The following is a 19,969-nucleotide window of genomic DNA, read 5'->3' on the forward strand; positions in this document are numbered from 1 at the left end:
TGCAGGATCACGTCGGGCTGCAGCATCACGTCGGGGTCACCACTTTGGGGATCAAGGGAGGCACGAAATAAAAGGCGGTGTCGTGAAGGTCACAGTGTTTATTGAGTCAGAGTAGCCGTAACGAGAGTTGACGTAGGACAGATGTGGTATTCTCCGGACGCAGCGGTGATGTGCTGGTCAAACGCGGGTCAGTGAGTCGACGCCGGGCGCTGGTGACCGGGACTCGATGACTGTCAGGCACTGGCGATCTGGGGAATCAATACTCCAGTGCTGACGGGAAGGCCGAAGGTGCGGCGGACCTTGTAGGCGGTTGAGCGGGAGCTGCGTAGACCAGTGAGGATGCTGCGTGTCCTTGTGGTGTTCATGATGCGTGGATTAAGCGCTGGTCAGAGACGCTGGAACCAGGGCGCTGAAATCCGTGTAGCGCTGCCCAGGGACGTGGCCGAGACGCTAAGATGTTGTCCCGATGGAGTCCATGATTATACGGGCGAAGCGGGGTGTATTCTCCTTCGCGAGGGGCGCGGGACGCCCCGATCGTCACTCATGAGGTTAGTAAATCATTGGTGGCAGATTGTTGACTGACTGACTGACTCGCTGCGTCGGGCTTATTTATACTACACGGCCGAAGGCAACAGTAGGTAGATAAATTGCAACTAAATCCTAGGCACTCGCACAGTCTGGGCCTTTCGCGAAGTTTCGACAGCGCGGCAATTATGCACAGGCGGTAGACTCGAACCTTCTGGGGAGTTGTCATAGTGTGCCAGACCGACTGCGACGTATTGTAGGTAGGTTGCTTTGTTTTGATTTCGGCTGCAAGTACGTACCTAAGTAGCGTCAAGCTGCTTATTATAAATGAATTAATCTGGATTCTTCTTGATGCTACAGAAGTTCGCGTAGACTTTCTCCAACATCGCTCTCTCAACTTGGGCGACTTCCACGCGAATCGCGTCCTTCAATTCATCCAGAGTTCGGGGTATACTCTAGTCTTGAGGTGTCCCCATAAGAAAAAATCGCATATGGATAAATCTGGGGACTGAGGAGGCCAATGAACATCGCCAAACCTGGAAATAAGGTGACCAGGGAAGAGAGGGCGAATAACGTCCATTGATGCTCTGGCTGTGTGGACGGTCACCCCATCCTGCTGGAACCACACACGTCGGATTGGAACACATCGCCGTCGTAATTCAGGGAAAAAGAAGTTGGTGATCATTTCGACGTATCGCTCTGAGTTCACGGTAACAGCACGACCATTACCGTCTTCTAAGAAGTAAAGGCCAATGATGCAAGTTTGCGATACAGCGCACCAAACCGTTACTTTTGGGCTGTGCAGCGGTCTTTCGTGTAACTGTTGCGGATTTAATTTAATTAGCCCAATAACGTAAATTCTGATTGTTAACCATGTTGTTTAGGTGAAAGTGGGCTTCGTCACTCATGAACAAAATGAGGTTCTCATTTTGATCGTCAGTGCTTCCATCTCACGTGCAAAGTTCATTCGTTGTGCGTAATCTCCGGGCTTTAACTGTTACACAATGGCCAATTTATAGGGGTAAAAGCGGAGATCCATATACAAAATTCGATTTACCGAACGATCACTGAGGCATAGTGCAGCAGCGTGTTTCCGGGCAGATCGAGTCGGACTGCGAAGAAAGGCTTGTCGAACGCGTTCAACATCTTCAGGAGTTCGAACTGTTCGCGGAGCTCTTCTTGGTCTTCTGTTGATCAGTTCACCACGCCTGCGAAGTGATTCAACCCAACGAAGGATGGTGTTTCGAGAGGGAACAGCTCTATTCCGATCATAGACATATGAATATTAGTAGACCTGCCCTGAGTGATTAAAAGCGTATTATTCCCCACTCCCCATACCGGTTCCATTGGAGCCGGCTGGGCTCGCGTATGGCCTCAAGTGAATTTAGAAAACGTGACGTCATCATTCTTGTGCGAACTATGGTCGAGGCATCATCGGTTTATTTTACGAAATAACACGGCACAATGGTGGCTTGTGGTATGAAAACTTGTAAAAATAGATGTGAAAAAGAGAATAAACCCAATTGTCGTATTACATTCCATATATAAGCATTATTTTACTTTATTTATTTATTTTTAAGCATATTCACATCGTATAATATGGATCAGCTGTAGAAACATATACTATCACATCGAGATACGTCTGGACGCGAAACACAAAGCTGGTTGGTTGCTGGGAAGTAAATTATGAACATTTATAAAAGTGTCTTAACTAAATATGTAAACGAAATATTCGACTCTGAAAATAGAAGAAATTTATTTTGCCGAATTTGGACTTCGCAAATTTGTTCATAACGTGGCGAGTAATTTGCGCTCCCATGTAAAAATGTCTATTCATTCAAAAGCAGATTTTACTTTTAAGAACTTAATGGTGATATTATAATGCGAGATGCCTATACACTGTCAGATTGATTTATTGACGAATCACAGTCAGCTTTACCCCCTTCGTTCTTCAACAGTTGATTTTACCCCTCATCTTTAATTTCTAGTCTATATATTCATATGTCTGTGATTCCGATGAATGTTGAAGTGGCGACGAAACTCACGCTGTACGACGGTGACTGACTCATTATTTCGGACGAAACAATCATCTGTGAAAACGCGGTGCTCCACTGTCCACGGCTCCATGACGACAACTGGTAAAACAATGTTAGGAACTAACGAGTCAAGCGGCACCCCCTCCCCCCCACACCTCTCTCGTAGACGGAGGGGGAGAGTACTACCCATCTCAAAAACGTCCGTCCTCTCTGCCGCACCCTGTTTATGTTATACAATACATTAGGAACAAACAAAGAGAGATTCGTACCTGTATTATTGTTATAATCATGAGTCTTGCTTTCTACACACCGAGGTCGAGGAAAATCCACGTATTGTCCGATGACGGGAAGATTAACTGTCGGCAATTCGTGCTTTCTCAATGCACCATTCGACCTTTTGCAATCAATTGCAAAATGCGATGCACAAACCCAGTGCATATGTCGTCAATATCGGGTTGTGTATAAAGTCTGACCTATCACCAGTGGCGGACTAAGTCCGTCAGAGGCCCGGGGCGGCAAAGTTGAACGAGCCCCCCCCCCTAGTTTAAGAAGTTGATGTAATTTTACAAACTTTTTATTCAGTCCACATTTGTATGTATAAGGACGGGTTGTTTCGGAGAACTTGAACAATTCTTCAAATTTCAAAGTTAATTTTCAAGTTCTGTGAAAGATATTTTTAAGTTCTGTTTTTATTTCAGTTCTGTCAAGCAACTAGCCTATAAAGATATAATAACAGAATTTGAATAGGACTTTCACAGAACCCGTAAATGAACGTTGAAATTTGATGAATTGTTCAAATTCTCCGAAACAACCCGTCCTAAGTGTTTGTTCATTTATTTAAAATCTTGCAAGCGAAATTTAAATATGGATATGGACGAGGAAAATAATATACGAATTGATCCGCAAAAAAACATCCGATTTGCATGCACCAAGTCTTAAACTGTTTGAAAATCCAGTCACTATGGCCAGGGCCGTATTATGCGTAAGGCAGTCACTATGGCCAGGGCCGTATTATGCGTAAGGCAGTGTAGGTAACTGCCTAGGGGGCCCGCATCGGGTAGGGGCCCCTGGGGTAAAGTGACCTTGAGACGTGCATTGCCTAGGGGCCCCGACATATTTAATCCGGCCCTGGCAGGGCCATATTATACATTAGGCAGTGTAAGCCACTGCCTTGGGGTTACGCATCGGCTAGGGGCCCCTAGGGTAAAGAGGCCCCTAGCCGATGGTAGCTAAAGGTAAATGGTGCATGTAAATCGGATGGTTGAAAAACGAGTAAAATAAGTATCGAGAAAAACGCCTTCAAAGTTTTGCTGAAGGATAATTCAACATACAAACTGTTTCAAACGGTTTCACATAAAATAATCTATCTCCGTCAATTTGTCGAATTTCATTTAAAAAAAGTAACAAAATAATTCAAACCATAGATATTTCACTTATCTTTCAATAGTTTTTTCATAGTCATTCTGAGTTTCTCATTGGTTTTTGCAAAATGTACGTCACATAGCCATAGAGATTTCCGTGTCTTTTTTACTGAACTACTTTGGTCTCGGAGTTATACCCCCCTGATAGATAACTCGACACTCTTTCACATAAATGAACCACTCATATCTTATCTATCTTCGGGTTTTTCGTACTGAGCCCATGGGTCCTAAAGTTTGCCATAGATAAAAGTCTGTCCTGAAAAATATACGTCACTACACGACATACTCACCATCGACTAGGATAGAAACTATAAAAAAGGCGTAACCATAGACAATATAATTCTCATTCGGAGCCAATCCCATTCACTAGCCTAAAATCGGCCAATGACAGCGGCCTATAAACATGCTTGAAGTGCGCACTGGTTTGTGGAAAATATACGTCACACGTTAGCCATAGAGTTATACCCCCCTGCTCTTTCACCAGTGGTTAATTTATGGTTTTATCGCACGATTGTGGTTTCTTCTACGAGCTGTCAAATCGCAGTAATCGATATTATGGTACCTACCGGCTTGAAGAAAATTTTAAAAATAATTTTTAAAAGCCTTGGTTTTTTTAACCGGCGCTGTATTTTGTGTGGGAGAAGATTACCCGCTTTTAACATTGAAGAACACTTGGTAAAATGTTAGAATCTCGTCACTAATGTTATTACATTGAACCAAAGTGTAAAAATACATCCAATTGGTTGTTAAATGACTATTTATAAACTCTACGTGTAATAATATATATATTATAACATATATATTCCGAATCAGCATTTATTGATCTATATGAATATGTTTTTAAGACATGATAACTATAATATACTATAATTAACCATATAACTCTCTAGAGTTCCTTATTCCTTATTTGAAATGAAAAAATGAAGCGTAAAATTTAATAATTTATAATTAATTAGGCAGGTATTTAAGTACAAACTTAAAACTCTTATGCTTTTAGAGGAAATTTTGGTAATTATTTATTAAGCAGAAGAAAATACACGTTTTTGGGCGCGACTTGTAGCTCTACTGCTCACAGAACTAGTAGTGCAGAGCAAAAATAAAATTTAAAAAATATTTTCCTCAATTTAAAACCAAAACGTTAAATTTATTATTTACAGATAAACAATGCGTGAAATTATTTAGAATACGCTTAAGATGATGTACCACACTGTACCGTTTGTCCTCAGTTCACCCTATTCCATATTTTCCATATGACGAGCCTGTTCGATAATGCCCATGGTAGCGGTGTGCTTGTGTCAAGCCAGTAGCCATTTGATTGGCTGGTGGACGCTGTAGACAAGGCTTTAGAGATGCTAAAAGGACAGGGGAGTTTATTTACAATTCCCAGTTGACGTTTTCTTTTATTTTCGATTATTGGAAAATTCAGGTGATTTTTCTTAAAAGTTTTGTGTTTTAAACGTTCTCCGTAGTTCGCCTATTGTGTGCAATACATTTATTTTCGTTTTCACCGAGGATAAACTTACGAAAAAGATGTTTCGAAATCCCCGTCTCTGCCGATTCGGGCGCCGTGCTAACTTCGGTTTTGATTTCTTTAATAAAATTTAAGGGATTCTAATAACGTGAGTACTTTATTTGTGATATTCCGGCGATAAACATTTGATTTAGAAAAGTTTGTGGTGTTTTTACCGTGATTGCACAGCTGCAAATCTGACTTCAGAAATCTTGCATGGCGCTGTCGATCAACATTTACGCTAATTTCACGGCCCCAAAATCTCACTTCCATAGTTTCAACGCCTTAAATACCAGTTGTGTTTGCGCGGTTGTAAATAAATAAACAAAACTAGTGCAAATTATTGATCTTTGGTGATAAAAGATCTGTCAGGAATGCACATTGAGCATTATCCTGGATGCTGTGTTTGCATTCACGAACGCATGCCCGATGTTCGGGATCGGGAAACGGGACCATTGTGTATTTTTATTCAAATTCATTTATATCGGAGATTTCTATAATATTCCATTAATCAATAACAAATATAGGTTCATAACATTTAAGATAAGATTCTATTAATATTTACGATACCAAATACATTAAAGTTTTTTTCCGAAAATGAAATCAAAAAGTGAATATTGATTGATAGTACTTATTTCTGTAAAACGATAAAAAATATCTTTATATTTTGGCCTTTATCGTTTGATTGAAATTTGATTTTGGTGGTTATTATTATTATTTGTTAACTTCATCAATAGAATATTATATCAAGTACATGTCACAAAAAGATATTGTAATCATTTTATTACGACTTTCAATAATGAGTACATTTTATGTTGGTGCATAAATCAATAATCTTGAAGTGTTGCACAGAAAAAAACCTAAATAATAATATTTAATAGTTTAGTACTTACTTGTATTTTAGTACCTACTTGTTTTTTTTTATCTTTTTGATTTCAAGAATTTGCCTTTTTTCTTTTTTGCAGGTTGAAATTTATTTGCTGCTTGAAGTAAAACTTCTCTTGGAACAGCCGTATAGGCTTACTGGTGAATATGGCTTCCATCTCATTAGGATTATCTCCCCTTTCACCACATCTATTACCTCACTAGCTTAACTTTTAATTCACGAATGTACAAGCACTTTAAAATAGAATTGCCCAATTTTTTACGAAACTAAGGGTCAGTATTTCATTAGCTTTTGCTCGACTTGAGAGATATTTACGTTCGTCAAGGTGCTATCTGGTAGGTTTCTTGACAACCCAATCCAACTAACATTCCTGAGTATACTGAAATACCACCCCTAAGTCATTTAAATAGAATTCAATCAAAAGCTGAAATGAACTGACAATTGATTTTTAACTGAGACCATTCAAATATTGCAGTAAAATCCCAGAAGCTGTATCTGTAGCTGGGAATATCCCTTACAATGTATTCTTCTTATCAGGAAATGGCGTCCCAAGATGTGCAGGCGGGACAGCAGCATCAGACCATGGTTGTCTCCGTTCCTAACTCCATGGGACAGCCACATCAGGTAATCCTTTATTTTTAATACTATTAAAAATACTAATTTCGGTTCTGTGTCTCTGTCTTTAATTCCAGTTCAATGAACTTTAGAACTTTTGCTTTAAGTTGTGTCTTAATTTTCAAAATTGACAATGTTTGTTTGGTGAATTCAGACAAGCGATAAAGTACCAACCTATAATCAATGACATTACATAACATAATGTAGACACGTTGTACATATCTCAAAGTGCCAAGCGAAAGATACCGTAATTGCTGTACTTTCGATTTAGTATTAAACTGTCATGCGTCGCCTGTGATTGTGTGCTATCCCTAACCAAATTGTGTAAATGCATGCCAAAATGCCCTCATGTATAATGAGAAAGCGTTTCCATTACACAGCAAATACTAGTAAAAGCCAAGAAATAACATTTAATTTGTAACAAATTTGAATGTTTATCTTTGTCATACATGTTACATGTATGAATGTTTGAATTTAGAATTTACTTACAAAGTATGTGTGTTTGTTACTTGCCACATTTTGTAAGACAATAACTTGTCTATATGTTTGTAATATCATAGCCTATAGTGATATTTTTAACAGAAAATTATTTTAGTTGCATTTTCAAAATTGAACTGATTTGTTAAGAATTCACACTATCCCCATTGACGCGTTATATTTAGATGAAATACGAAGTGAAAAAATTGGTTCCACTTTTTATCTCCAATTAGTTTAATTCAATCTCTAATGTCGAATGACTGGAAACTACCGAATTCATTCCCCGCTCACTGCTACTTGCGTCATAATAGTGGAACACATTTCTGTGATTTTTATCGGGTCTGCGCAAGTTTTATATAAAATCCATGCAATAATAATTTCCTTCAATCCCCACTGTTAATATTTATTAATTTCATATATAGGAGCTGGCAGCAGTGGCGGCTCGTTTACGGAGGTCTTTTGGTCAATGACCTTGCAAAATACGCTGCAATAGTATTAATATAAAAAAAGGATTTAACAAACTATCGGATTATTAATTTATTTTTAATATTCGTGCATATTCGTATGGTAATAGCGAGTTCCTGTGCCATCTAGCGTCCAAATGAGAAGCTACTGTAGGGTCACATCAAGTTTTGTCCACAAGCTATCTTCTTTCTTTCTCTTTGCCATATAGACAAAGGAGATAAACACTATCATGTCTGACGTATGCTTAGTATCATAAAAAAAGGAATTTTCAGACATGACCGCGGTGAAATAGAGATATCTACGACCTAAGATTATTAAGGTATTAGAGTGAGATGTGAAAAAATGTCAGTCGTAGGTTTTTTGTGTTATAAATGATAGCCATCTTGAACTTTAATATTAGTTTGCGAAATTGTTTATCCATTGTTGATATAATTTGCATGGAATAATTTAAAATATCAAATTCTGTGGATATCATATCGAAAGAAATCGCAAACAATTTATTGAATCATGACAAATGTATTCAAATAAAGTGACAATTAGTTTATGTTACGAGAGAGAAAAATAAAGAGGTTAAAAACAAAAGTTATCAGTGCATTTTCGGGTGCAGTGAAATGAACGTATATACGACTTTCATTGTTTACTTAAGTCTATTGATAAACAATGGACTGAGTTTGGAGTTAAAACAAATTAAAACTTTTAATAGGAAAAAAATAATTAGCTATATGTGTAAATAAATAATCTTATATTAAACAATATTGTATTACCGGCTTCAGAATAGGTGGGTACCGGCAAATTAATTACATACATTGGCGTTTTTATAATATTCATTACGCATTAGCAATATGTATTAACAATTTATATAAATTTTTTCGATTGATCTTCCACTTCTGGACCCCTGGATCCGCCTCTGTCTGCCAGTACTTACTTTTAATTTTGTGGGTACCTACCTTCATAATTTGAATAGCAAAACTAGAAGAGTGGCGTTCTGGCCGGAATGAATCCAATGAATCTGATTCCGAAGGTCTTTGAAATGCGGATTCACTCGTTACTAATTCGTTCATTCATTTTGTTGGTCTGCAAGGAGCAAATTAGCCTTTCAGCAAGCTGGCGTCAATGGCATTCCTTGCCAATTGGTGATGCCATAGTCTCACTGGCTCCAGACGTTTGGGAGCAGTTGGGACGCTTGTGCAGTGTTCACAAAAACATACCCCCTCCACCTCCCCTTCCCTCACCACCATCCCATTGATTTGGAATATGGTGGACAGAGGATGTTACAATGTTACAATATATATAGACTCATAGAATCTTCTAAATGGCAAGCAAAAAGTGTGTCAATTTTAGTGCTTTTGATTTTGTAGTTTTAGCACTAAACTATCAGGCGTCGCGTAAGGTTGTGTGCTGCAAGTAAATTGCCTTAAAAATGTGCCAAAAAAACCCTGTGTGTGATGAAAAAGTTTTTTTAATTACTCGGCAAACATTAGTATAAGCCAAGGAATAACATTTCATTTGTAAAAACATGCAAATTACCTATTTTTTTCGATTATTATAAATAATAAAGTTGTTTCCCACCCAAAGATTATATGCACCATAGAGAAATGCAAAGCCGACTAGAGTAGAGATCTGGACACGCATCAGCCAAATTATGAAGTTAATGCTGTCACCAACTAAACTTCACTTTTTAAAATAATCTAATCAATATTTATACGCTTGCGGTAAAACAACATACAAATCAGCAGTAACAACAAGTATTAATAACAATCACTGCCATTTGAAAACTATCGTTGCTCTGTTATGGCACGGCACTGACATGATTATTTGACACCTCGAAATCTGTCAGGCGCCCAGGCTTATAACTCTAGTCAGCCTTGAGGTGGTATTCGACCTAACTTTTGAATATGAAATTCTTATCAATATCCTAATTTTATAATTCCTAATATATTCCTAATTCTATTTATATTTTTTGAATATCTATCTTTGTTAAGGTGCCTGTAAACGATCAAATTTGTTTGTCAAATTTACGTGTTTGTCAAATTATTTGAACGTCTGCGGCCTTGTTTGATGTGCTTGTCAAACAAACTACGTGTTTGTCAGAAATTCTGATTGACGGAAAGTTTGAACGATATTTGACAACATGTTTGAACGTTTGCGGGGGTGTTTATCAAACAAACGTCAGTTTCGTGTTGCCATCACTATGGAGAGTGCTGCGTCATCGAATGTTATAAGTGAAAGAGACTTTTTATTACATTTTATATCCATATATCGCGATCTGCCGCAACTGTGGAAAGTAAAATGCAGGGACTATATGGACAAGAATAAAAGAAACATAGGAATAAAAACAATAACGGATTTATTAAAAGTATTTCGCGCCAATATTACGGAAGAAGACGTGAAAAAAATATATATTGGTATATTTAGCTCTTAATTTTAGCCATTCTCTAGACCAACACCTTCTTTTTTTTCTTTTTAAGACACAGAGCTAATGTCAAAGCAAGAAATGCTTTGTCCGCATCCGTCATTTTTAATAACACAAAATATTTCGCTATTCACCCCACTTCAGACCGGATACAATAAACGTCAAAAGACAATTCCCGGCGAAAGCTGTAAATAAATGAACTAATATTTGACAAACTTCATTTGAACGTTTGCGGCCTTGCTCATCAAACACGTGACGAGCAAACGTTAAATTTGACAAACAAATTTGATCGTTTACAGGCACCTTTATACATGAACAATGTTTGAATTAAGAATTTACTGGAAACAAAAGAGTGTTTCTTACTTACCACATTTTATCTTAATTTTGTGAGACAATGACAAGTCTAGATGTTTTGTACCGTCATTTAAGGAGACCGAATGCAGTGGAAATAAGACCTCTGATCAAGATAGTAAAACTGTCTATTCACAAGAATAAAATGAATCGGTGATCTAAAGCAAATTAGAGAATGATGTCAGTATAATGAATAAGTTAAAAATGCGACAAACAAAGGAGAAGAATATATTATGTATATTGTCTGTAACTCCATTGAAAGAGAAGGGGTCAGGGATATCCCGGAAAGACACGTTGTGATCAAGTGATTCTAATACTAGAAGCTGGTCATGTGAATAGTCACAATAATAGATGATTTTTATGTGATAGAAGGAATGCGATAAATAATGTAGTGTCAATAATATGTAAGCTGTGCAAGTCTAAAGCTAAGTACCCATGCTGGTTCTTGCTCGATGGTTTAACGCTCATTCGAACATGTCTCAACGTGTACCATTTCGCTCTATGCTTTTTTGTTGGATATTGAGCAAACCGCTCAATGCGAAAAAGATTCAAGGGCCGTAGTTCTCGCTCGATTTTGGACAGAAATTTACTATTTGACCGAGCGTCTTGTGTGGAACTGCTTAAGCATATGCACGCAACGACGAGCATGCTTCCAAGTCAACATGTTGGATCGAGCCAAACCGTCAAGCATGAATATACACAGCTACCTTATGGAAGGATTCAGTGGCATATTAAAAAGACATGGCAATCTATCTATATAAATAAAAATGTAAATGTTCGTTTGTTTAAAATCTCCCAAAGTTCTTCACCGATATCGCTGAAAATTAGTGCAAGGAGAGTTAACCTCTCAGACAAAGACTTTTATTTACTGTGTGTTCCTTTGAGAACTGTCAAAACGTGATAATTTTTGTGTTATTTACGAGTTTTGCTAAAAGCTTCATAACTCACGTTTTGGGAAACGTAGCCTCATTCTAAACAATGTTTTGGAAAGATTATGAAATCCACTATCGCATTGTGTTGTAATACGTAAATATTTGCGTTTCTAAATATACATTTTATGAAAACGTCAAAAATATGTAAAAATCGCTGACCATTATTTGAAAGCCGTGAAAAATGTACCTTTTTCTGAGTATCATAAAGAAATAACACTTTATATATTGAAGAAATATAATTAAAAACTATTAGTCACCTCAAAATATTAACCGTCCAAACTAAAATATTTTTAATAAATTATTTAGAAACGCAATAAATTATGAACAAACAAGATGACAGATCCAATCGGCTTAGATAATGAACCTCTACGTTCCATAGATATTCTTGAATACAGACGCGTAGCGTTATTCATTATCGATACTCTGTTTTTTAAATCATGGCAATCCGTATACTAGTGATGGAAATAAATCGATTTTTGTAAAATCTCGCGCGTTTACGTGAAAAGACGTTCTAATGTCTTGACCGCTATTATCATATTTACGTCTTTTGACGTTCTAATGTTCTGAGTGGTTAATAGAACAAAGATACGAAGTAAATAGATTCAGAGTCGAATTAAAGTCGATGTAATGTAGTTTTTTAACATTAACATTGTGGTATACGTAAGTGAATGATGGGAGAAGTCGGAGACGCCCGAGAAAGACTTTAGCAATAGCGAAGCCTTTCGGGGTCTGCTAGTATATAATAATAATCATAAATGTTTTATTTCTTCCTTTTTTTGTTATAACTAGACATTATGATATTCTTAATGGGATCTCCCATGCTGAGGATTTCATTTCCATATTAATATAATTATATGAAGTTGCTGAAAGAATTATAATCATATATATTTTTTTTATGGCGGTCGAGTGGTTTCTGTTTCAGTCTATATTTATGTATCTCTAGTAAGAAGTCTAATTGAATATAACTCAGTAGTTTGGTCTCCATCTTATAAAATTCACATTAACAACATTGAGCGAATACAAAAAAAATTTCTACGTTTTATAAATTTTAAATTAAATATCCCTGCCGAAGACTTAAAATACAATTTCTTATTAAATACTCTAAAAATACATACATTAGAAGATAGACGTAAAATAAACGATTTAACATTCTTATTCAAACTACTTAACTCTAAATTCGACTGTTGTGAACTCCTGCAACTTATAAACATACATACACCCACAGTAACAACACGACAAAATACAATATTCTACAGCAGCACACATAAGCGTAACTACATTGCCCACTCTCCGATACAACGACTTCACACCATGGGAAATCATTACTTGGGTGATGTTGACATATTCAATACCAACTTGGCAAGTTTTGTGGATCATTTAAAACATTTATTTCAACAATACTCCTAAACACATCATGTAAACCAACAAATAGCTGTAATTTTCTGTTTTTGTTTCTTGTGTTTGTATGACTTGTTGCATAGCTTTTATCAAATGTAATTTTATTCTTATTTTTTATGTTTCAAAGTATTTGTCAAATTAAAATTATACTACCAACCATGTAAAAGCCCTCTGGGCGTTAAATAAATAAATAAAATAAATAAATATTTGATGTCAGTATGTTTTCTATTTCTGATCTCCCTATATTTTGTATCCAGCTTTTTATTTGAGATTTAAATGTTATAGTGTTGTGATTTGAAATGAGAGTGGGATTTTGTTTTAGAATTTAGTACCATTGTATGAGAAGGTTTTTGTCCAAATTTCGAAACGTTAATGATAAGAGTGTGTGCCAGGACAGGATAAGAGGTGTGTGCTACGTGTGTTCCACCCTCTCTGCCTATCCCTGCTGAGCATGACTGAATCAGCAGTAATAACCAATAGGTTGCACAAATGCACTGTACAATGCTCTCATTATTATAATACGAGGAATTTGTTGAAGAAATTTTTATACGGAATTTCGATTCTTACCTTGTTGAATAATAATAATGCTGATTAATTATCACACTGTGCACTTTTGTCAGACTGAAGCAATGACCTGTTTGTTTAGAATTTAGACTTTTCACTTGCTATATTTTCATTGTTTGACCAGTGACCATTGTGCAGTACCCGTTTGAATCGTTTGCAAGTGTATTCCACAGTATAATTCACATTGATTTTCCAAATGTTTACCCTGTGGCAAGAGGTTTGAATAAAATACACCGGATTAACCGAACACTTTAACTAATATCTTACATGCATGATTTAGATAGAATAAGGGCTTGGCAAATTAATATTTTTTATTCTTTAACCGCGCAGCCTTTGCTGTAACTTTACTTAATCACCATGTCTTCATTGAGAGGAAGTAATCGCTTGGTGATACAAATCTATTTCTAACAATAATCTATGTGACCTTTTTCTAAAATAATATATTTTATCTACGGTCGAATAACATGCTTTAACTGTGACTTATCTGGAGATAATGCAAGGCTGACGTAATCGCAATGAGCAAGATTAAGGTACGGATGCTCAGATGGTTTGGACATGTAGAGCGGATGACTGGTGAAAGGAGTGCCAGAAGAATAATAATGTGAAAGTGAAAGGTAGAAGAATACGGGGACGTAGCCTGAGGAAGACATGTCACATTCAAATACTTGAGTCGGGTCATGTCGAGTGTCAGAATAATAGAAGAGTATGTATGAGTGTGAATGAAGCAAGGAGCGTGTGTCAAGACAGAGTTGTGTTGCTGTTCATCCTCTCTCCCCACTCTCCTGGTTAAACAAAGTGAAGTATCTTATTATCTAGTTTCTTCCATCTCCTTCCCTTCCCCACGACTTTCAACCCCAAAACATACCCCATTTGGGAATGCCATTGTCCCACTGGCTCCGTACAGTTGGGATTCTTGTTGCAATATTCACTTTAAAAAAGGTTTTTAAATATATTTTTTATATTTCCAGTTGGTTGGAGGCATGTCCCAGCAGCAGCAGTCGGGGGGCGGGGGTCAGCCTGGGGGCCAGGGCCAGGGGGGCCAGCAGGGGCAGGGGGGCCAACAGGGCCAGACCGGCGCCCCCGTGCCTTCTCCCGCTTCCGCCACCACCCTGCCCATGGCGCAGTTACAGCAATTGCCACAACATAATCAGCAGCAAATAAGGTACTTATCTTGATTATTGGACACAGAACAGACACCTTTGAGACGTTTAGATCTAATCTCGCGAATCTATATACAATAAAACCTTTTTTTAAAATAAATCTACATAAATTTAATTTTTGTGTTCTTGAGTTAACTTATGAATAAAGTGGGATTTTGCAAGTGGAAATTAACCCTTTTCCCGACATCCGATCGAGCTGAAACTCGACAGAAAGACTCGTTGTCGATAACAATGCATTCTATTGGTGGCAATCACGCATACACACACTGACATACACACGTTTCTCTGAAATTAGATGACATTACAGCAGTTGATATACTAAATAAATGCCTGTCTTACCAAATTGGGATTTGTCTCAGTTGTTAGTGAGGTTGCCTCCAGTTCCTGGGGGGCAAGATTCAATCATTAGTTGAACCAAAAAAAAAAGATGTAAAAATAATACCACTTATTTCGTGTAAAACCACGAGTTAAATTAATTTATTTACCAGTAAATAAATTTCCCATAAATAAATTAATATAAAACTTGTGATTTTACATAAAACATCGGTTTTTACTTTTATTAAATACTAGCTGACGTGTACCCGTTTGTTTCTCTACTTTCAATAAATATAATATCCATGTATTATATATATAAACCTTCCGGAAGAAATTCTCTAAATGACAGTGAAAACCCTATCAAACTCCGTTGCATAGTTTAGAAGAACTAAGCTCATAAACAGACTGTGGATAGTGATTTTGTTTTATACTATTTAGAGATGACAAACCACAAAGTGATTGCTTTCTAAAATATTTAAAAAAATTATGTGTTTAGGTACCTCCATTTATAAAAATACAAGTATTATTATTAATGTATATATTTATTTTACATTTACCAAAGGGAAAATGTCTAAAGCTGTGGAAATAAAAATGTTGGGCAAAAATTAATTTCCCAAACTTAAACTTTAGGAAAAAAAATTTAAAAGGTATTTACCAAAATACCTTTCCCACAAAACCTCAAAACCCTTTTCTCATTATTTTGTGCTGAAAAGTTGAGTTCTCTTTTCTTCTCCATTCATTCCTTTATACCGGTTCCACGATAACACACCTTTATAAAGTGATATAACTTCATTAAAAGCAATGAAAAAAAAATTATGTGTAAACCTAACCTAACATGACTTTATATCACTTTTTAAAGGTGTGTTTAATTGTCATTTTGATGAGTTATCTGGTTACGCTGTATACCAATACACTCCACAGTTTCAATAATTTTCAGTTTTACGCACAATATTTCGAAAGATCAGTTATCATTTTAATGAAATCGATTGCGAAATTATCACAACTTAAAAACTAGTTTTGGATAAAGCTTTTAAGAGAACATGAAACATAGTGTATTTTTCCACAATTGTTGGGTACCATTTGATAATCTGAAATCCTTACTGTAACTTCAATAGCTTTTTATCTATTTTCTTTTGTTCTATGTAAAATTTGGCATCTTGTTGGTATAATAGTATGATAAATAAATAAATAAAAATGTAAGTCTTTCCAGTTACTCCAACAATGGCAACGACTGGGGCGGGGGGCGGGTACAGGTGATCCAGCAGCCCCCCACCTACCTGCAGCAGATCTATAACACCAATGGCCAGCTGCTGATGCCCTCCAACATTGCCCTTCATCCTGGCATCAACCCCCAACAGATACAGGTAACGCACTCTTAACCCTAAAATGACGTCACGGGTTTGTGGGACCCACATCGAAAATCCCCCTCTGCCCATTTCATCTTATTCATTGCAGAGCCCCTCGCGTCTCAGTACTTTCCCACATTCTGACGGAGTTTGCGCATTAGGTTAGACAGCTCGCTCACATAAGTTCAAAGTCTATTTACGAGAGTCATATGTCCACTCTACCACATCTCTTTAATTGTCAAGATGGCGAGTAAAAACTCCGGACCGAGTACTTTAAATATCATATTTACCTCAAATTGGAGGAACTGTAAAATGAAGCATAAATTGGAGATTCAATCCCAGATCCCCACGTCACTTAAGGTTTAATTCATAATGGAAATTACCAGAATCATTAAAACAACCCAAGACTAATAATACATTAATAATTTTAACCTTTAAAAGAAATGATGGAATGTTTGTCTTATTTATTTGTAAAATTTCCGGGTTTCGAATAAATAACCTGACAATATTTGTTTGGTGGTAATTTAAGTACATAATAAAAATAAAACTAAATTCTTTTGTTATCGATGCTTATGCAACGGGTTTTATTCCAAATGGAAATTGAGAAAAAAAGCACTTTTGGCCTTTTGATATACGTATGTTAGCATTTTTTGAAAAAGCACTTCCATCATGCCTTACATTAAGCACCAATCACGCAAAAAATGGAAATAAATAAAACCACTTTGGTAATCAATTTAAATCTTTTATTTTCTAAGAGACCTATAAATTATGAACATAAAATCATCAACAGTTTTTAATTTTAGCTAAAAACCATACAAAAATCTCTAAAATACGTATTGTCACTCGGTTCTCATTGAACAAAAATGCACGGTAAATGAATTTCTTATGCATTGTTTATTTCCAGTCTTTTTGCAAAATTTGCAACCGACACCTTAGTAAAATTTGTTGAAGAATGATACTTTTCAGTGTTTTCATCCGATGCAATCAGGTGTAGGTAGGTATGATTGATTATTAGTAAAAGCTACGGAATAATCTTTATTTTGTTTTTTTTAAATTCTAGACAAAAGAAAATGACATTTTTGCTTATTTAATTAGAAATACCCAATACATTACACACAAGTACATTATATAACAATTTATTCACCTTCAGTGTTTTGTTGATTGAGCATAAAAGTGATTTTTTTTTTTTTAAATGTACCTATTCTTTTTTCATTTTTAATTTTGTCTGGAAGGCAATTATACCTATATGTTGCCTCCCTCGTAACCAATTGATTGCTTGCCATAAAGAGTATGTATGTATCTATTACAAATTACCTCAAAATATTTATCAATCAATAATAATAACTTAAAAACTCCTATAACTTTGAAGTGGTCGAAGAGTTTGCCTACCTGGGCTCCATCATAATACAGGACAACGAAGACCCAGTAGAAGTAAGAAAGCGCATCACAGCCGCTAACAACACTTACTTCGCGTTGCTGCCAGTGTTCAAATCCCGAAACGTCCATAGGAAAACCAAATTAACCCTGTATAAAACAATTATTAGAACGGTCTTGGCCTATGGATGTGAGGCGGGAACACTGACAGCAAAGTCTGCGGAACGGCTGGACACCTTCGAAAGAAAGGTACTTCGAAGAATCTTAGGAGCGGTGCGAGAGGGAAAGGCATGGAGAATCCGCCACAATAAGGAGCTATATGACATCTACCAAGCTCCCAGACTCTCTACTCATTTACGGCTCCAAAGACTAAGATGGGCCGGACATGTGCACCGAATGCCAAGCACACGTGTACCAAAGAAGGTTCTAACAGGACACCCGGGAGGCAAACGAAAGGCGGGCAGACCTAGGCTGAGATGGGAGGACGATGTCAGGAAAGATGCCAGAGGACTACTCCATGTTGCAGATTGGAAGACGACGGCCGAGGACAGAGGGCGGTGGAGGCTCATGTTAAAGGAGGCCAAGGCTCGAAATGGGCTGTAGCGCCATTGAAGAAGAAGAATAATAACTGTACGCAATACTAATCAGAGATATAATAAACTTACACAAATTTGAGAAATACGAAAACAACTTACCTGTAATTCATTAACTGGGTCCGTACGGACCCGACTAGTTAAATATCTCGAAAACTAAGACAAAGTAGCGTCCTGCTCCCAATACGGTTCAAACAGCACTGAGAAGTAAGGAGGGTGCCCGAAGCAGCGGCGGTTTGGCACGCACAACGGTAGCCGGAGAGAAGAATGTATTTTTCAGTCGGGTCCGCATTAACCCAGTGTAGTACTTAAGGGTTAAAAACGTCTTAAAATGGCATTTTGTAATGTTTTTAAAATAATAAAAATTGAATTGAATGGTGTAGAATTATTGTATAATTTTTTATTCAGTCTTGCAGTGTTGATAGCTCGTCAAAAGACTTAAAACTTAGCTCACATAATGAACATCGACGATAAATAATAATTTTTTTATGTTTCCCAGGTGATAGCAGGCAAGGCGTTCCAAGGAGGTCAACTGGCCCCCCACATGCTGACCACTGCGCAAGGCAACAAGGTCCTTCAAGCCACCCAGCCTGGTGAGTTCAACCTTCTCCTACCCCTTCTTTTACTTGCTCTACCTTGTATTTTTGCCCCCACCTTCTCTTAGACAAAATAGCCCCCCGATTAGACACAACTTGCCTCCCATAGTTTTCCAATCTGATTAATAATAATTGATCATTGAATGCTTTATCCATTTGCTTAAGATATTGATTGTTTTATGCCAATTCTTTAATAAATTGAAACTAAATCCAACTTCCGTTATTAGGATGTTCTCCAAGACATGACATTTATTTATTAATCCTTTATTTATTCACCAATATTATCCGATGATGACAATTAATTACTTTTATCAGATTTGGGAGAGTTATACACAGTTTGGCAATAAAATTAAAATCTGTTGGTAAAATTAAATTAGGTGTGTAAATGCAACATGAAACAAATTGACTGAACTTCATTTCTACTGATATTTTCAGTGAATTTTTCAGGTCTAACTTTACAGGATCAAGGTTTTTACGCTATTTCATTAATAGTTGTATCAAGTGTATTTGATTTGATATTTTAGTTGTCTTATTTCATGTATTGTATCTGTTCGTTATTGTGCTTTTAAAAATATATAATTTCAGGTTTCTTTTTTGTGAAAGATGTCTATAATATAATATTATTTTTCAAAATTTTGGCGGCTTAAGTTTTGGGTTGCCTCCACATTTATTTATTTAAAACTTTTTTTCAATCATAATGTTATTTATAATAAAATAATATATTTTTTTATGGGTTTACTCAAAGCATATTAGGAAAATTAAATTTTTTGGGAATATTTAACATTCGCTAAATGAGTCGTCTAACTCAAAATCACTTTTATATTTATTTTATTTCCTCTATATATTCCATTGGATTCATTTTAATTCCACAGAATTTTTATATCCAAATATTGTGCCTCTAAATTAATTATTTTCCTAGTACTAATTCACTAACATTATTATGTTATTTTTTTATTTCCAATTCATTGTTTCTACTATCCTCAATTATCTAT

General features: G+C 36.4%; 1 protein-coding gene across 7 annotated transcripts in view; it reads left to right on the forward strand.

Annotated features, from left to right (window-relative positions):
- Nucleotides 1-5,282: 5,282 nt before the first annotated feature.
- LOC149419974 (uncharacterized) overlaps nt 5,283-19,969 on the forward strand; it is a 47,422-nt gene continuing 32,735 nt past the window's right edge. For 4 of the 7 annotated variants that reach the window (XM_089637402.1, XM_089637408.1, XM_089637407.1 and 1 more), the window contains exons 1-7: nt 5,301-5,408; nt 6,458-6,518; nt 6,916-7,002; nt 14,562-14,755; nt 16,270-16,432; nt 18,881-18,974; nt 19,413-19,445. In XM_089637402.1, the coding sequence (XP_089493528.1) occupies nt 6,919-7,002; nt 14,562-14,755; nt 16,270-16,432; nt 18,881-18,974; nt 19,413-19,445 (568 nt within the window). In that variant the 5' untranslated portion in view covers nt 5,301-5,408; nt 6,458-6,518; nt 6,916-6,918. Of the gene's footprint in view, nt 5,602-6,457; nt 6,519-6,915; nt 7,003-14,561; nt 14,756-16,269; nt 16,433-18,880; nt 18,975-19,412; nt 19,446-19,969 lie in introns of all 7 variants that reach the window. The other 3 variants (XM_089637403.1, XM_089637404.1, XM_089637406.1) reach the window with 3 other exon arrangements.

This window comes from Hesperophylax consimilis, chromosome 11, assembly GCF_061612785.1.
Source record: "Hesperophylax consimilis isolate HC1 chromosome 11, BYU_Hcon_1.0, whole genome shotgun sequence".
Lineage (NCBI taxonomy): Eukaryota > Metazoa > Arthropoda > Insecta > Trichoptera > Limnephilidae > Hesperophylax > Hesperophylax consimilis.